Raw genomic sequence first — 20,212 nt, 5'->3', positions numbered from 1 at the left:
GGGAAGGGTTGTGCAGGGAGAAGGGGGTGGAGGAGGGGGTGGAGGAGGGTTTGGCAGGGAGAAGGGGGTGGAGGAGGGTTGGGCAGGGAGAAGGGGGTGGAGGAGGGTTGGGCAGGGAGAAGGGGAAAAAAAGAGGGTGAGTGGTTGGGCAGGGACAAAGAGGGAGGGAGAGGGTGAGTGGTTGGGCAGGGACAAAGAGGGAGGGAGAGGGTGAGTGGTTGGGCAGGGACAAAGAGGGAGGGAGAGGGTGAGTGGTTGGGCAGGGACAAAGAGGGAGGGAGAGGGTGAGTGGTTGGGCAGGGACAAAGAGGGAGGGAGAGGGTGAGTGGTTGGGCAGGGACAAAGAGGGAGGGAGAGGGGTGAGTGGTTGGGCAGGGACAAAGAGGGAGGGAGAGGGTGAGTGGTTGGGCAGGGACAAAGAGGGAGGGAGAGGGTGAGTGGTTGGGCAGGGACAAAGAGGGAGGGAGAGGGTGAGTGGTTGGGCAGGGACAAAGAGGGAGGGAGAGGGTGAGTGGTTGGGCAGGGACAAAGAGGGAGGGAGAGGGTGAGTGGTTGGGCAGGGACAAAGAGGGAGGGAGAGGGGTGAGTGGTTGGGAAGGGTGAGTGAGGGGGTGAGTGAGGGGGTGAGTGAGGGGGTGAGTGAGGGGGTGAGTGAGGGGGTGAGTGAGGGGGTGAGTGAGGGGGTGAGTGGTTGGGAAGGGTGAGTGAGGGGGTGAGTGAGGGGGTGAGTGGTTGGGAAGGGTGAGTGAGGGGGTGAGTGAGGGGGTGAGTGAGGGGGTGAGTGAGGGGGTGAGTGAGGGGGTGAGTGAGGGGGTGAGTGAGGGGGTGAGTGAGGGGGTGAGTGAGGGGGTGAGTGGTTGGGAAGGGTGAGTGAGGGGGTGAGTGAGGGGGTGAGTGAGGGGGTGAGTGAGGGGGTGAGTGAGGGGGTGAGTGAGGGGGTGTGGATGGGCAGGGAAAACATGGGAGGGGGAGGATTTAGACAGAGAAAAGTAAAGGGGATGTGAAGCGGTTGGACATGGCGATGGGGGGATGGGATAGTGGTGGTGGACAGAGAAAAGGAGGACAGGAAGAAAAGAAGGATGAGCAGGAGGAGGAGGAGGAGGAGGAGGAGGAGGAGGAGGAGGAGGACGACAACTACTACGACAGGGAGAAACTGGGAGGGGGGAAGAGGGGGAGGACAAGGACAAGAGGGAGGAGGAGAGGGATGACGCCGCTGCACGGGGAGGGGAAGTGGGACTGGGACGACGACGCGGGGGAAGTAGGAGGGGGAGTGGGACGACGACAGCGCGGGGAAAGTGTGAGGGGGAGTGGGACGACGACAGCGCGGGGAAAGTGTGAGGGGGAGTGGGACGACGACAGCGCGGGGAAAGTGTGAGGGGGAGTGGGACGACGACAGCGCGGGGAAAGTGTGAGGGGGAGTGGGACGACGACAGCGCGGGGAAAGTGTGAGGGGGAGTGGGACGACGACAGCGCGGGGAAAGTGTGAGGGGGAGTGGGACGACGACAGCGCGGGGAAAGTGTGAGGGGAAGTGGGACGACGACAGCGCGGGGAAAGTGTGAGGGGGAGTGGGACGACGACAGCGCGGGGAAAGTGTGAGGGGGAGTGGGACGACGACAGCGCGGGGAAAGTGTGAGGGGGAGTGGGACGACGACAGCGCGGGGAAAGTGTGAGGGGGAGTGGGACGACGACAGCGCGGGGAAAGTGTGAGGGGGAGTGGGACGACGACAGCGCGGGGAAAGTGTGAGGGGGAGTGGGACGACGACAGCGCGGGGAAAGTGTGAGGGGGAGTGGGACGACGACAGCGCGGGGAAAGTGTGAGGGGGAGTGGGACGACGACAGCGCGGGGAAAGTGTGAGGGGGAGTGGGACGACGACAGCGCGGGGAAAGTGTGAGGGGGAGTGGGACGACGACAGCGCGGGGAAAGTGTGAGGGGGAGTGGGACGACGACAGCGCGGGGAAAGTGTGAGGGGGAGTGGGACGACGACAGCGCGGGGAAAGTGTGAGGGGGAGTGGGACGACGACAGCGCGGGGAAAGGGGGAGGGTTAGGGGGAGGGGTAGGACGTTGGCGCGGGGAAAGGGGGAGGGTTAGGAGGAGGGGTAGGACGTTGGCGCGGGGTAAGGGGGTGGGGAAGTGGGTGGGGGAGGCGTGGTGGTGGGGTTGGGGCAGGGGGTGGGGTTGGGGCAGGGGGTGGGGTTGGGGCAGGGGGTGGGGTTGGGGCAGGGGGTGGGGTTGGGGCAGGGGGTGGGGTTGGGGCAGGGGGTGGGGCAGGGGGTGGGGCAGGGGGTGGGGCAGGGGGTGGGGCAGGGGGTGGGGCAGGGGGTGGGGCAGGAGGTGGGGCAGGGGGATAGGGAGGACGACGGCGCGGGGGGAAAGGGAGGAAGGTAGTACTGCTAATGATCATATTTGTAGATGCAGTGAAATTTATCAGCCGAATGTCATTGTCATTACTTTCCTCACACACACTTTCTTTTCTAATAGTTGGTCTGAAAATATCCTCTTTTCCTATTGCTTATTACTATCTTGATATCATGTTTTGGCAGTTTGCTTCACAGGTCTGATAAGTTTTCACAGAAGTTATCCTTTATTACATCATCTTTGTCATTAATTGGTGCAAGACAGTTTATTAGTGACAAGTTGAACCACTTTGACCTGATTCTAAGATAGTATAGTCTTTCATCAATGGCTTCAAACTTTATTACTGAAGGTAGAAGATAATTTAGTACACAGAAGGCCATTCCAAATTCGTTATAACCATTTTCTTTACCACTGCTGAATATTGTGTACTTATCCATATCCTGTATATTCTGATCTAATAGTCGTGTTTCCTGTATTGCTGCTATTGCTACATTGTTAATGTCTAGTTATTTGCGAAGTTTTCGGAAGGATCCTGTTTTAAACATACTCTGTACATTCCATGTTCCAACTCTCATGTTTGATTTCCACTGCAAGGTCATCATATTTTGGGGTCCATTTTTCATCCAAGGCATATGTGAGATATTCATAATATTAGAGTTTTCCGTAGCTGAGTCAGCCAAGTCCAAAAGAGGCAGACTGGAAGGGGGGGAGGGGGGTGATTTGTTAAAATGCATTACATTTCCTGGTCCTAGCCATTTTCCCTCTAAGAATGGTAGTTTCCGCATTGCAGAGGATGGAAAGACTGCAAATTATTAAAAATAGAGTTTTAATTGTATGAAACTGATGTTTACTGTTAAATGAAATGGGTTAGGAATCAATATTAAATGTTTGTACCACATCTACCATATTTACTCGAATCTAAGCTGCACTCGAATCTAAGGCACACCTGAAAAATGAGACTCGAAATCAAGGGAAAAAAAATTTTCCGAATCTAAGCCGCACCTGAAATTTGAGACTCGAAATTCAAGGGGAGAGAAAAGTTTTAGGCCGCACCTCCACATCGAAACAAAGTTGGTCCACTGTAATATGAGAAACAATTTAGGTCGAATGAGTGAGAAACAATTTAGGTCGAATGAATGACGATACAGCTACAGTAGTTTGGTTCAAGTCGTAAGCTTAGCAGTTAAGCTTTACCAGTTAGCCATTGCTATGCGTCGTTCGCTCCATCGGTATTCATACGGGTACCCTTCCTTTTTCACGTGCTTCATCTGGTTTGAATTGATTGCTTATTTTTCTTTGATCTGATAAGTGCCGTTCTCTTTGTTATAGGTGTTTATGTCACTCCAAGCTGAAAATGCATTACTGTACTGTGTCATCCATTGTTTGTCGTATTCTGATATTGAGTGTTTACGACCTGTCGCCGCTCACGGCATGGCTTGCTTTTGTGCGCGCTACCGCCGTTTACAATAAAAAAAAGAGGAATTCTCTCATTAGCGAAACAATGACAAGAGAACGCTATTTGTTGTTACTTACACTGCTGCTTTTTTTGATAATGATCAACAAGAACCAAATAATAGACTGCGTATGATAGAAGATGTTCTGAAAAAGAGTTTAGTGAAAATTTTTCTCCGTTTGAAAATCTTTGCAGGCGCATCTTTAGTACATTACATTCTGCACAGAAATTAGTCATCTTCGATTTAAAAATCTAGTCAATTGCCATGCTTCATTTCTGACTATATCACTATTAGGCATAAGAATAACACGAATATGAACGTGACATAATATGTATATTCTTCCGCGTTTGCTGTTGTCTCACTCTAGTTTCGTAGTTTATTAGGCAGACAGGATTTAAATGAGATAGCAGCAAACACAAAGGAATACATGGCAAAATGTTTATATTCGGATTATTCTTATGGTAAAGAGAATACTGCATGTGATTCACAATTCATAAAAGTTCCTATTAGCAACCATCTCTTCTCACAGGTGGGAAAAAATTCAGAACATAGAATTGGCCATATTGACAAACATCCCAAACAGTCTTGCCAGTCGGATTTTCGTAGTACATTGAAATGCTGCTACATTCGAAGATGAACAATACAGAATTTGCATTTACTTCGTTGGATAACGTATGAAAATGCAGTGGTCGAAACTCGGGGCGGAGAAAAAAAGCTCGTCTTCCTCCTTTTTTAAAATTTATTTACTGACGCAGAGTTTTTGGCACCAGTATTTATTTTTGTGCCTGCAAAGCGTGCCTGTGTAGCGCTACATATATTCGACGGCAGAAGTTAGTTGTGGCGGCACCTACCAACATTATTCAGAACTTCCGCTTGCTTTGCACTCGATTCTAAGCCGCAGGCGGTTTTTTGGATTACAAAAACCAGAAAAAAAAGTGCGGCTTAGATTCGAGTAAATACGGTAAGTCCAGTAGAACCATATTAAAGGACACATTGTGTCCACAGCAGTAAATGACTGGAGGGGATTTTTTTTTTTTGGGTGGGGGGGGGGGGGAGGAGGAGGAGGAGGAGGAGGATAGATGCATCAGGAAAGGAGGCAGCTGGCCAGATTGTGGTCATGCACTTCCCTCCTTCATAGGTCTACGATTTGAAGAACCAACACTGGTGATTCCGGACACTCTCCACCCCACTGTGTCACAAAAGGCCACAGCACGGTATCTCACAAACTTATACCGGCCTTTCACAGCTCGCCTTACGAATCATTGGTGACGCAGTGTGCAACACATGCAGATGTAAGTTGCTACATGGAGATATGAAACTAATGCAGAAAAAGCATATGGACAGTGTAAGTATATATCTTCACATTGTTCTATGTTACTATTGGGAAAATTGATTCTCTAGTAATCCAGTCCAGCAACAATAGAATTCTTCTGGGAAAGGCAACTTCCCCAGCACAACAACAGACCATTTTCAATTTATATACAGACTATACCTCCCTAACATTTCCTGTGCATTTCTCTTATGTAAATAGACAAAATAAATTCACTGAGCTTGTTTTTATATTATGGATTCATTTTTTTGTTTATTGAGTGAGTACAAAACTTGTTAACTTCTATGAAAAACATTCCTATAAACAATGGCTGAGAAGTGCTTAATTTGTAAATGTTATGTCAGTGATTTAGTGTTGAGGGGAAAGGAAACAGTTTGGTAAATGTGGCATCTTGCTGCTGTCTGTCATTGACAGCATTTTGTTAAGTAATGGAACAGTGTTGTAGTCACTGGGTGGTAAATGAATGAATGGAAAATTCTTGCAATTCTCTCATTAGTAACTGTGTAACTGGTGAATAGCATAAATCTATTCAATTCAGGAATTGCTGGCACTTGCAGGGTGGGCTGCACTGAGTGTATCCGCGTACTACATTGCAAGAAGGGTGTCAATGTCTGGTGGAAGAGGACTGATAATGTTCAAACCTAGAACAGTAATCCACTGTAATATATTGCCCGACATATGTTGATATATTTGAAGCTCCGTAACACCTGGGTGACCTACTGCTGTTACAGAGCAAGCCAATTTAAGCCTCTGGGTCTCTTCAGATGTTGGGAGAGTAGAGTCTGGGATAATGCATTTGATACCCCTAATAATGTGAAAAGTATTCCATCCATTGATAATGGAGACAATGAAACCAACACTGCGAACAATTTTCACAAGCATGTTACAATTGGAACAGGCTCTTCAGTGTGGTAGACAGCTGACAGCTCCAGCTGCGAAGCTTTTTTGCACAATAGCTCACATAACGACTGCAAGTAAGTACTCACTCAATAAGCTGAAAAAAAAAAACAAAAATGAGCTTGTGATGTGGGGTAGGGGGAGTGGACAATCCTTTACTCTTCTGTTTGCACACCTATGGAGGAGGAATGTGCATGACCACAAGCTGACGACTTGCCTTTCCTCAACCATCTCCTCCTCCCCCTGCCCCTCTCACCCTCTTGCACTGAATCATATTATTTTTTCGTTCTTTTCTTTTCTTATGCGTAAGCTATATGTAAATTGAATGGGTTATGGACACCGACAAAGATAAATTAGTGAGTTGTTTTGTGGCAAGGATAACATTTTGATACATCTGTATGAAACACAATAAGAAATACGATCTTCAATTTATTAATTCCTGTATCTTCACCTTTTTGTTTTGATAAGTGGTAGGGTATGGATGTATGTTTGGATCCGTCGTACCAGCTTTGTTAAAAAATGTGTATTTTAACCATATATTAAAAGTGTTCTAAAAAGTTATTGGAAAAGCAACATTTATTCACACATTGAAGAAGTCCACCCTTATCTGTTCATCATTTTGCTCACTGCCGAGATCCTGCATCAAGAGGTTCAAGGCAGACAGGAGTAATTTGTGCGAACAGTGGAGGAGCAATCCTGCATCGACGTTGTCACAATCAAGACTACACTCAATGGAATTAATGTGAAGCAGTGCATAAGACAAATTATGAACACTGACCTTGAAAGCATTGATATTGAAGGTCTGCTGATATTGGCATCAGTTGAAGTTCACCCTGCATTCTGCACAGATTCATAAATTACCTTTAAATTTCTTTCAACTATTCTTTCCAATTATTCCAGCAATTATTAATGAACAATTTCCATCCCCCCAGGAATACTTACTCACTCTCCTCTCAGTCACACCCCCGGAACATTATTTACCATGTAATAGTTATATGGCACTAAAATGTGGTACACGTTTCATATTTGTTCGTAATCCACTTCATTTAACAACAAACATCAATTTTATACTGTTAATACACTATTTTTGACAGTCTGCAATTTTTACATCCCTTGCAATGTAGAAACCATTAGTCCTAGAGAAAAAATGAATAAGACTTTTTTTTAGGTTATTTAATGCAGTTTCATTTTGTATTGGGAAACATTTTCATTAAAAGTCATAGTTTGAGATATTCAAGGAAAACAAAAAATTGACTTTTAAATGCTAGCACTCTGCTGGTCACGATTTTTAGTATGTTGTTCATCACACACACCCCTACCACTGCGACCAATTTTCCTTTGTTGAATGGACTGTTATAACTCTAACTTACTGGCACATTTACACAGTAACATGAAGTAGGACCTTTTACGAATTCCAAAAATCTCCTCCACCTGGTCCTCTTCCAGTCAGAAAGCTACCTTCCTGGATGTCTGTCTCTTCTCTGATGACTACAACAGGAATCTCTACTCTTACAAACAATCACCCCCTCAATACCTCAACTTCTACAGCAGTCATCTGTTAATATTTCGAGGTGTCTTATCTACAGGGACATAAGATTTCTCTCAATGTTGACAACCTTAGCAAAGCTTTTACAGACACAAGACCCTGCTCATGTACTCCAGAAACAGATACCACTGCTTCATGTAACAACAACAAAACAGTCACCACATAAATAGGTAAATAACTTTAAGCTTTCCTTATCGCCTTATATCAGCAATGCTTTAAAAAATTCAGTGGCAGCACTTTTGTCTACCATGTTGTGCCTTATAATGAGGGACATCAGTCAACAATCCTACCCTCACTCACCAAATGGTATTCAGTTTCACAACCAATCCTTTTCCATCCTTATTCCACCCATGCAATTAAACCTTTTCTGTTAGAGATCATCCCTTATTGACAAATAAGATGCAGGACTTGGCTAATAGACTACCCTGTAATCTAGAATTGGGGTCCTGTGTCCAGCATTTTCTACACTGACGAATAAAAAGGTTTTGTGTTGCCTGCAATTTTTGAACTGATTCTGGGTTATTTGGCATTGCTAATTGCAAAAATGCCATCCATTTTGTTCTAGCAGCTCTAGTTTATGACACACTGATTATATTATATGTTCTCTTACTCACTGCTTTATTTTTACACCATCATTTATAAACTGATTGATTGCATAATATTAATTTATTTTATCCAAGCTCTATTCATCACAACAACATGAATAGAGCTTGGGTAAAAACCAATTAGTATCATGCAATCAATCGGTTATATTTTATGTTATATTATACATTAGGTACTGTATTTGGAAATCACAATGTTTTCAGCATTGTCTTACCTTCCATGCTGTTTCATCTTCATCTTGACTTTGTCCTGCATCACCATTTGCAATATCGCCATTGCTTAGGTTTGTCTGGGAATTGTCTTGGACAAGTTTCATAAGCTGAAGGGAAGAGCACAACAAAATTAAAGAAAAGATTATGACTAGCTGACTGAACAAACTTGGTAAACCATTAGAAACAGCAAAAGTGCACCAATGATATCTGCAGTTCTTCCACTGCATGCTGCAATTGGCAATTCATTATACTTGGTCACGGCCCAATCGTATACTCTTAGTTGACAAATATTTGGCCATTTCTTCCAAATGTCACTATCTCCGAGGTTTTGTTTAGGTTGGGACCCAATAGCAATTTTAAATTGATGTGAGGGAAACAAGTAGCAATGCAATTTATAATCTTGGCAGTCACAAATATCTTGTCCCACATATAAATCACCTTACTAATTGGACTGTGATCACAGTTCACGTGCTGCAGATGCTCTACTTGAAGCAGAGATATTTGTTTTCTTTAATATTGTACATCTTTGGTGGCAACAATTACTATAACTATGCTTAGTCGTCGGTTATTGTTGGTGGTTCTCACTTTCAGCAGACACACAAATTTATTCACTTATTGTGTGCGTATTGTGTTCTCTGCCTTACTGTCAAACCTTGAAAGTATATTCAAGCAAGTTTCTCTTTTACTTTAGGCCATTCATTTAGAAAATAACTGTATTTCACCAGTGGAAATCTTTATTTTCATTCTTTGGGACATAGTTGTCCCAATGTACCACAATGGTAATTTGTGTACTTGTTTTTGAATGTCATGAAATTGTTACTATTAGGTAAAAAAAAAAAACGAGCAGAGTGGTATTTAAAATTCGGTTGAAAATATATTATCTTTCATTTTATTAAATAAGCGGAAAAAATTTGTACTGGTATAATTTCAAATCTGCTTTTAGGTCATTTGCTCCAGAAAAAGAGAATTTTTCATTACTGATGAAAGTGTTATGCAGATTTTGGAGGCTTGCAGTAGTGATGAAGATAATCTGTTACTGGATGAAGAAGATAAAATTTTTCTTGAAGGAGATATGGAAGATGAAAGAGAACATGTTATTACAGAAGATCCTGAAAAATAAATACACAGCCCATCTAGAAAAAGAAGGCATACAGACGAAGTATCAGAACCGAATGCTGAGGTACCTGATTCCCTTCCAGATTTACCAGAATTTAAATGGTCCAGAACTTACCAACCAAGACAGTTCAGTGATAACATGAATCATGAATTTGGGAAGTGCTTTTGTTTAGTGTCAGTGAAAATCGTGAAATGCCGCAGCCATTTGAAATTTTTTCTTCCAATATTGGCCTAAAAGATTTGGTGCATGATATACTACTTCCTGAAAGTATTCGGTACGCAGAACAATCAGGCAACGCATTCAGCACAAATGAAGATGAAATAAAGGCATTTCTTGATATGAACCTGGTAATGGGGTACTTTATTTTGCGTATATTTAGAAGCTACTGGGCAACTGAACCCGATTTAGGTGTTCCTTATATAGCTCAGATTATGCCACTACATCAGTTTGAAGAGATTCGAAAGTACTTACATTTTTCCAACAATGCAGATCAGTCAATAAAGGAAGACTGCACATACAAAGTGAGACCTGTAATTACCCATTTGAACAAAACCTTCCAGGAATCTCTTAGTGCAACTAGGGCTCAATCTGTAGATGAGCATATGATCAGATTCAAAGGACGTAATATAATGTGACAGTATGTCAAAAATAAGCCAGTCAAATGGGGTTTCAAAATGTGGTGCAGATGTGATTCAGAAACTGGCTACCTATTTGAGTGTGATTTATACACTGGGGGGGGGGGGGGGGGGGCTGAAGTAGGGCTTGGTGAGTCAATATTTCTGCAACTGACAAAATCACTATCCAGACTGGTATGTGAAATTTACATAGCTTTGCAGTATCACCTCGGTTTACAAAATATCAGATCATGTGGAACAGTGCGCACCAATCATAAAAACATCCCAAAGACATTCCCTTCCTGAGAAGGAAATGAAAAGAGGTGATTCATACAGTCTCAGTAGCAATGGTCTGACAATCCTCAAATGGATGGATAACAAGCCAGTTTTTCTACTGACTAATTTTATTTCCCCAATACCATGTAAGTGAAGAGGCGTCAGTGTGACTCTTCTGAAAAGATCAATGTTCAGTGTCCTCTTATGATAAGAAAGTACAAGTGGATGGGAGGGGTGGACCTTATGGACCAGAAGAAAGATCGACAGGAAGGCAAAGATTAAGTATTACCTGAGAATTTTCTTTGATCTTCTTGACATTGGTGTAAACAATGCGTATGTAATATATTCAAAATTGGCAGAAGAATCAAATCAACACTATCATCCCTAGAGTTCAGACAATGCATTGCGAGAAATCTAATTGGAAAATATTCAAGTCGACAAAGGAATTTATCACCAGTAGTGAAAACATCAAGAAGGTTGCAGACCTGTTGCAATCCAGAGTCCAGAGCACAGAATGATAAAATCAGACATAAGGAAGAGATGTGTTCATTGTGCTTCAAAGTGTGTTGAAAATCGCACTTACAATATTTGTGAACAGTGTGGTGTTAGTTTATGCTTTACTTCAAGCCGAAACTGTTTTGCAGAATTTCACATCAAATAGACAACATATACACAGCCTCTGTAATTTTTCAATGTATTAAGTGTAATGTGTTCTGTAAATGTCCTTTAAGGACCACAGGGACAAATATGTCCCACATTTTTTTTTTTTTAGCAGTACAAATAAAAATGTTTGAAATAACAACATATTTTGTTTATAAAACCTCCAGTTACCACAGAGCACTTTAGTTTTCTTATGTACCTGAAAGGGTTAAGGACATTTATGTGCATTACAAATTAACAAAGTGACTGGCTAACCACATTTTACTATGATTGGTAACATTCACTTCCCATCATTCATTATGCGAACTGTAACCAACAACAACAACACCTGTACAGCGAAAAAGCATTGGACAACGTAAGTGCACTTTTACCTTGGAAACAAATATCTATTTTACATATTCAGGCATATATTCTTACTCTACTCTAGGCCCTTTCTCATAAATAAGTGTTCCAGATGTTTATATTAAAGTTTTGTAGTTTTACTTCCATTCTTATCCATCTCACTTTGGTGGGTTGTAATAATTTTGAAGAAACACAAACTTCAGTTCTTTCATCATAACACAAACTAATCAACAGGCTACACAAAGCACACATGAAAAAAGTTGTTAACTGTCACTCAAATGAGAACATATCATTAAGCCCGTAAAATTGACATAAAACACAAGGTAAACATCTGTTTAACATTGGAGGAGGAATAGTTTCCTAAGTCTCCTGCCTCTGTAGCCACTCTTAATGAAAATTCAATTCAATGTGAGAGATTAATTTTTATTAAGATAAACTGATTGCTATAAAAATAATAAATTTTATCAAACCTCCTGCATCTCGTCATTCAGTGCATTGAGAAGGCAGCTTAAAAATTCTTCTGCATCTTCCTGACGACCTTCAACTTTGAAAGTATTACTTCGAATGCTATTTAACATCTTATAAATGTAGCTGGGTTCAAATGCAATGCCACTTTGTACTTCAATGGTACCATCATCCTTGCGTAGTGCCTTCTCTTTACGGCCCACACGGGAGGCGACAGGCATAGGTTGGAACTCATTTACAAACTGGACTCTGTGAATGCAAACTTCAAATCAAAACATGATCTAAATTTCTATGGGATCACTTAACATTACTTGTGTTATCAAAAACGCATACCCCATACAAACAATTTTTCACACTGGATTAGAAATAACTCTAATTTAGTTAGTATGTTATGAAAATGTCAAAAAGAGAAAAAAAAATTATTAGTTTAATTGAATGATGAAGTTACTGAAATATATATACTTTCACTTCCTTAGCAACATGCCAAATTCTGTAGTTTACAGTAACTTCTTTTAAACCCTTCTTTCATTTTCATTTACATCAGGCTATTTAACTTCTCATTTACTGTGCGGCAGCCTACTTCCCAAAATTACTTTGTTACAAGATCAGAATTCAAATCATATATGCTGAATACCAGCGAGTTTCTTTAACTCATCAGTCACAATGTTCAAGAATTTTAAGTGACCAGTTTCTTTCCTGGGTCACGATCTCCCCCCCCCCCCCCCCCCCCCAAAAAAAAATAATAATAAATAAATCACTAATTACTTCATGAGTTTTTCTTATGGTTTTTACAGGAAAATATCAGCTCTGTAACAAATAATATTTTTGTGAAAAGTACATCCACAACTGAAATTTCATTTTCATTATCTATTCTGCATCTTTTATTAACAATAAGTATAGACTCTGTCACTTTAATCGTTAACTTAGTCATTTGATGGTAAACAGAGCCAAATGGCAGACATAATTTGATAAATGTATTTCAGTGCACTCACATGCTATCAATTATAGGTGTAGAAGACGAACTCATCCTGTTTGTTGCTGATGGTATTGGTAGTGCCTTCATAAGATTGTAAAATGGAGGGCATGCCAACAGGGCTTGGAGAGTTGAATTGATGTAGCACCAATTGCTGCGATTTGTCAAACCACGTGGCTGGAGACTTATGGCACGGTGATCCAGCTGATACTGTGATAGGAATTCTAAACGAAATGCAACCACACATATAGAATGACTACATGAAATACAGTTTACATATTCACCACTGATTATATGCAGCCTAAAAAATAATTATTATATGAAAAATGAATTAAAAATGAATCAATTACTATGAAATATCACTTAAAAATTAACCATGATGTATTAGATTCAGTAGGAGGGTCAATCACATACACGATTCTGAATCACTATTGATTCCACTAAGTAAAGGATTATGCCACACTGCAATATTGTAGATTTCCACTGAGTGAATTTGCTCTGACAGTAGTGAAAAACTACTGTATTTTCAATACACTGTGAGATCACACAAACCCCAAATGGAAGAAAACCTCAAGTAACATGTATTTGAGGTCATTAATCTAAATGTAATAGCATAAAGTACACACTGCTCTCGTTCACAGCTGTAGTTGAGTGAATCAGATCTATGGAACCAAAATTTCTGTCTATTTTAGTTGAAAGTTAATGTTGATCTTGAAGGTTGGTTGCATGTTCTGTGAAGTAACACTGTAGTCACATGAATGCCACGAGAAACAAGAAAAATATTGTGTTTAAGTTACAGTGGTTTTGTTTTTTGACATTAAGTCTGGTCCACAACATACATACTCAGAGTATGTGAGCACATATAGGTAATGAAATTGGACTTTCCGGGAGATACTTTGAGTCATTTATTAATTTTTTATTAATGAGCCAATGTGTCTTTCACTTACTGTGGTAAGTACTTGATACAAAGCTACAGAAGAATTAATCCTTTTGGCAACAACAAAGGGTACAGCCATCACCAAAGTTACATTACTGCACTGTAACTATGGGTACAGACAACACTGTCCGCTACAGACATAATATGGCTCTTTTGTAGCTTTCTCATTTACTCATAGTCTTTGTAACAGCACAAACAAATGGCTTTGGGTATAAGAATGTAAAACAGAATTCATACACAAGTTTTAGTCTCAGCTTTAGAGAACATACACGTACTGATCCAAATGAAGTAGAAGGCAACAGAATTTGCTATTTTCTGAAATGTGATTGAAGTGATTCCAAATTATGATCAAGGCACTACGATGTAGGTGACAGTTGGGGGATCCCAAAATGCCATACAACAAATCAGGCCAACAAAATAAATATGGCACTATGACAGCAAAATGTGTAACTGACTGTGCAAAAACAAATGACAGAAACTGACGCAATCCTAAAAGTTATAGACACAGCAACAAATCTGAAATAAGACTTTCACGTGCCATGACATCTGGAACAAAAGACTCAAAACTCATAAATTCAGAAGTTGTTAACGAATTTCCACATGGCACTACTTTTCCGACTCCACTTAATGGAAGCAGAACTATGCAGTAGAACTCTAGCAGACACTGCAACTAAGTCAGGCAATGATAAACTATGTTGGTTTCTGTAACATTTGATAAGCTGAAGGTAAATCTTTGCTCCCTCTGTTCTCATGTCACAGGCATGAAAATGAACGATCAGGCATGAAAATCTAATTGACACACAAGCTGTCAATGGAACAATTCCAGATATCTCCACATTGCCAGCCATCCACAGAAAAACATCATGGCCAACTGGATAAGCTGCTGCTGCTGCTGCTTAGGGGTCTCAGGAGACTAAATATCTACTGTCATCACTCTCATTCATCCCTAGGACAGAATCTGTGCACACATTATGTCCACATCAAATGTGTGAGCATGTTTTAAATGTTTGTGTGGTGTGAATCTGAGGCAGGACATGGGTACCAGCCCAGTATTAACCTAATGGGATGTGGGAGATCACCTAAAAACAGCAACCAGGCTGGCTGGTTCACCAGCTCTCATTGTTAATACATGAAGAATATTCGATCTGGGTCAGGGTCATCTCACAGAGTTCCCCAGCACAAATATTAACATGTTTGACAAACCAGAAGGGTAACTGAATAAGGTTATGTCCTGATATTCTGTAACTGCTAGATAGGTTTCAAAGAGTATTTGTTCATAAATGAAATTTGTCCAATATAATCCATAAAAGAGAGAATGGGAAATCCAGGATGGAATAATGACAATATTATGGAAAGGATAGTTGCTACTCACCATACAGCAGAGCTGCTGAGTCACAGGCAGGCACAACAAGATGACTGTAAGCAAGTAAGCTTCTGGCCAAAAGGGCCTTCACCAGAATTTTACACACACTTACACACACACACACACACACACACACACACACACACACACACAGTCTCTGGCCTCAGCAGTCAAGAGAATGCGTGTGACCACAGTCTCTTGACTGCTGAGGCCAGAGATTGTGTGTGTTCAATTCCGATGAAGGCCCTTTTGGTTGAAAGCTTACTTGCTTGTAGTCTTTTTGTTGTGCCCATCTGCAACTCAGCACCTGCGCTACATGGTGAATAGTTAAACTGTCCTTTTCATAATATTCCCATGAAAGAGAGAGATTTTTATAGACATCAATTACAAATGCTCTTCAGGTATAGAGTACTGCTATGATTTTAAAGTATTTGCTGGAAATTGACTCGTAAGACCATTGACGAAATTATGCCAACCCTCTAGACCAGTCCTTCTAATAAAAGGAAGAACTGATATGAATATCAGCTAGTAATATGATTACTGTAGTGTGGGCTGAATGATATTTACTTTCTATCAACTGTTCAGAAGACATCAGAATATGCGGAGAGTACAACAAACAAACAGCTGACATGCCTGAGAAGCATTTATCTTTTCATCCACAAATAACAAGCTATGTGGATTATCAAATTAACTTTCCAAGATACAGTCATGCTGAATGCAAATGCCACATACCACATATTGAACCTAGATCCAAAGAGCATGAAATTCACAAGTAACAGGAGAAAATTCCCCTAGGTGACTATCTTGCCAAGAAGCAATGCAATGAGCCACTTACACTTCAAGGAAAAAGCTGGCATTATTCTCCGGCAAAAACTAAGTCAACTGCAAACAGAACTGCTCCCTCTAGAAGATGTAAGGTCTGTTGCGATCATGGGCAACATGGAAATCTGTTTTTGAATTTTATAGAAGTTGCACTTCACACAGACAAATTCTTCATGGCACATCATACACACAATATCCGAAAATTTGTCACATTGCAAATTTCATCACTTAAACAGGAGGTGAATGGGTTAATAAACTTATGCAATCAAAATCACACTCTCTGGAAAGCTGATAAAGGGTTATAACTAATCACAAAAACAAATGACATTACGTGGCTGACAAATATCTACTGAGAGGCAGGGACCTACAGACAGACAGACAGACAGACAGACAGACAGACAGCAATAACTCAGTTCCAGAAGATCAAACTTCATGAACATTATTGCACCTATGGCAAGGCAAGAAATAAACCTAATTTAAGTATTCAATTCAATTGAAAAAATACAATCCCTTGACAGCAAATTTTCATACTATCTGAGAATACAAGTGTTGATCAACCCTCATACTGTTGTCTTCTGCATCTCTGTAAAACACAGATTAAATCTTCAGTTACCACTACCACATTTCAATTATGTAACTGACACAGGAAGTTCTTCAAAATGTTCTGTGCATAGTGTAACAACTTCCTATGAGTTTCACAGTTATGAGTGGAAGTAACAATGCAGTATGAGCAAACATCTTCAAATTTAAAGCATACAACATTTACAACCTAATACATTGGGCTTTTACATTTATTAACAAAAAACATACTACCATCTGCATTAATCTTATTCTAACAATCTTCTGCACCACCAGTACAAGTTTTGGCAATCTCGTGGTGTATATAACAATTTAAGTACACAGTATAATTACTCATCAAGTCTCTTAAGTTGTTTAAACAACAAACATATTTAACTTTGAGTCTGAAACTTGTCACTCTTAAAATTTAGTTTTATACAAATGAAAAGTAAATTTTTATTTCATTATATTTATTTGACTTATACACACTAAGAGAAATTACATAATTTAAAACAAAGAGACATCATTTTGGCAGAAAATATCCTGTACCAAAACTTACAGTAGTAAAAGTTTTCAGAGTAAGCAGGACTGTGCGTCATCTGACATTAAGAGATGCAACACAGCTATATTAAACAAATCATTTCTGAACCATAACAATGAACAAAAATATCTTGCTGGTACACTATATTATGTTGGCCTACGTATCAGTATTTTATTTTGGTGCCTACCTCCCAATCTGTAGAGGTGAGGATTATCTGCAGCAGACTTTGTGAGCTGAGGAAAGTTTTTGGTATCAACAGCAGGTGCTGGAGCATCCATTAACGGTTGAGAATCTTGAGCTTTATAGCTAGAAATTGGACCATCAGCTGAAGCCATCAACTCACTCTGGAATGGCCGTACAGTTGCACGTGGCTTTGGTGTTCCAGTAATTACAGTGTTCGTAAGTGCAGCTGCTGAAGGAGAGCTGTGCCAGTTTTGACTGAAAAGACTGGCCCATGACCGTCCAGAGCCAGGTGTTGAGGCTTGGTTTACTTCATCACTATTGATAAGAGCTGCTGTAGTGTTCACTGCAGTACGCCTTGGAATCTGAGTAGTAGTAGTAGTAGTAGTAGTAGTAGTATCAGCAGCACTGGGTAACTTTGTAACAAGGGTCTCTTGAAAAGGACCAGATGATTTTGGAGGACTATCAGGTGACAAGTTATTTGTTTTGGCCTTAGTATCAACTAAAACCGGTTCTTGTTGAGCAGTAGCACTGTTTTCAACTCTCACAGTCTCAACAGTCTCATTGCTCGCAACAGTTGGTGTTTCACTTTTGTTGATAACTGTACTGTTTCCATCACTGTCTCTCCTATCAACTAGGGTAGATGTTTCTTTTTCCTCTTCTACAAATGCATTGCCACTGTGTTCCTTTCCATCACCAGAAAAATTGTGGGTTTGATTTTCCGGTAAACTCGACGATTCTGCGTTAACTCCAGAGTATGAAGAATCATACAATGGGGTAACCTGTAAACCTTCACTAGGAATAGTTTCTGGTGTTTGATTATATTCAGTAGTCTCTTGCTCATTCAAATCTGAAATTACAGAGTTTGTAGTTACTGGCTCCACAACTGGAACTGAAGACGGTTCAACACAGTACCCATCCGTTGATCGTTCATCTCTAACTGTTTCTGTAGGGAAGCTGATTGCTTCAACTGTTTCCGTAGGATGTTGCTGTGATACATCTGTACCATACACAACTGGTGCCGCTGTAGCAGGTTGCTGATGAAAAGGAGGGTACACGGGAGCAGGATATACTGGCATAAAAAAGTGTGTTCCGGGAGCTGCATGCTGAGACGGCGTATGTTCTGGAGCCTGGTAGTAAGTAAATGGATGCACAAATGGGATTACTTGATAAGATGCACCACCGGGGGAAGTATCTGGCTGCACATCATGCCCACGAAACTGATGCTGAATTTCCTGTCTCCTACTGGCAGATCCAACTTTTCCTGGTTTTTGGCGCCTTCCTGAACTGCTAGTACTGTCTCTTGGTGTGCTATTGACATCTTGTACTTGGTAAGCTTGCTGAGGAGGTATGTGCCTACCATATGGTGGGGTATTGTAACCATGCACATTAACATTAGTTGTCAAATTGCTGACAAAAACATTAGGAATATGTGGAGCAACCATCTGATAAACTGTTGTCATAGCAGGGGCTGGTACAGTCACTGATGATGGGGGAGGAGGTATGGGCACTACAGAACCAGGTGGCTGAGGATGGGGCAAGGCAGTGTGGTACGGTGACTGTGCTGGTGAAGTCACATGCTGGGGTGAATGATCCCGAACATGGTGATGCAATGCCGGTGCAACAGCTGCTACAGGGTTCGGGTTAGCAGTTTCTTGTGCAGTAGCAGCAGCTGCTGCTGCGGCTGCTGCAACAGCAGTGGATTCAACCTCTGAAAAATGAAACCAAATTTTAAAACAATTTACTGAGTAAAACACTCAAACAGTACCATACAAAATAAATGATTGTCACAATACCAAATGTATAGCACACAAGTGAGAAAAAATAACATCATTATAACACACACAACCTGGCTAAATGCTGTTTGCTACTGAACCTATAATTCATGTGAATTAAGTATGTGCTGTGAAGCATTTATATGACTAGTTTTCAGAACACAATTAGGCCATGATTATGTGGAATAAGCAACTGCAGTGGAATATTCACATCTAACAGTTTCTGCAGTACCGGATAAATCATTCCTATGCCCAATGTACTAACATTTGAGATTTGCACTAGGTCTTGATATGCACTCAAACTTAATCCTGTTTTACACAAGCAGCTTTCTGGTCCAAACTGACTGCTCTAAGTGTGTGCACCTTTTGTAAGTCAGTAGCCAAACACTACGCTATGAGCTTATGATGTGGAGTTTTAAATTTCAATTATGCTGCACACCACACACACTACACAAGCACAGAAACAGTGGCCAATGGCAGTGTCTGCCAGCATCTAAAGTTACTCTGGCCAATCTTACTTCCATTTTAAAAAAAAATGTGCTTCTGCATCTTCCTAACTTTACTGTGTTGTTTGTTCTGTTATAGTGACACACTGATAGGTTACGCATGGTCCTAGCACTTCTTTCTACTAATATTCTCCTACAAGAGAGAGAATCTCTGAAAGAAATAAAGTTCTTACACTTTACAGGAAAAGGCTGCATTATACATGAATAAAACCATACACAGATAAATGTATTTTGATGACAAATTATCCGAAAAAATGAAAAACATCAGAATTATTTGATGACAAAAATAATTTGTTATGTTTATTAGCAATTAGCAAGAAAATAAGATACAAAGGATAAAGCAAAAAAAGCACTATTTACTGTGTTCTAAACACTGTTTGACGTATTTGAAAGTACATATTTCCTTGAGCAAATAAATGTATATATTCCGAAATGTTTGGGCAACACTTTTCCCATTCTTTTAGATCTCAGGAGTGTAATTACAACCTTTGACAAGAACTTTTACTATGAATTCTGCTGTGGTCAAGAAGACTATCTACATTTTGTTGTTATAGTTCGATTTTTTCATAGAATAATCCTTCATAACTTCATTTTCAAATTCTGCTAAAATACACACCAGACAGCTCTCACGCCATACACAATTTAGGCACTGATGTGTAACCGAAAATGACCACTCGAAACAG

General features: G+C 40.8%; 1 protein-coding gene across 4 annotated transcripts in view; it reads right to left on the bottom strand.

Annotated features, from left to right (window-relative positions):
• LOC126253119 (ubiquitin carboxyl-terminal hydrolase 10-like) overlaps positions 1 to 20,212 on the bottom strand; it is a 132,524-nt gene that overhangs the window by 61,767 nt on the left and 50,545 nt on the right. For all 4 annotated transcript variants that reach the window (XM_049954242.1, XM_049954243.1, XM_049954244.1 and 1 more), the window contains 4 exons: positions 17,256 to 18,959; positions 12,867 to 13,071; positions 11,880 to 12,123; positions 8,403 to 8,507 (listed from right to left, as the gene is read on the bottom strand). In XM_049954242.1, coding sequence (XP_049810199.1) covers positions 8,403 to 8,507; positions 11,880 to 12,123; positions 12,867 to 13,071; positions 17,256 to 18,959 — 2,258 coding nt within the window. The remainder of the gene's footprint in view (positions 1 to 8,402; positions 8,508 to 11,879; positions 12,124 to 12,866; positions 13,072 to 17,255; positions 18,960 to 20,212) is intronic.

The sequence above is a fragment of the Schistocerca nitens genome, chromosome 4 (assembly GCF_023898315.1).
Source record: "Schistocerca nitens isolate TAMUIC-IGC-003100 chromosome 4, iqSchNite1.1, whole genome shotgun sequence".
In the NCBI taxonomy this organism is placed as follows: domain Eukaryota; kingdom Metazoa; phylum Arthropoda; class Insecta; order Orthoptera; family Acrididae; genus Schistocerca; species Schistocerca nitens.
Note: the sequence above shows the minus strand (reverse complement) of the source record. Positions and strands in the feature narration are given on the sequence as shown.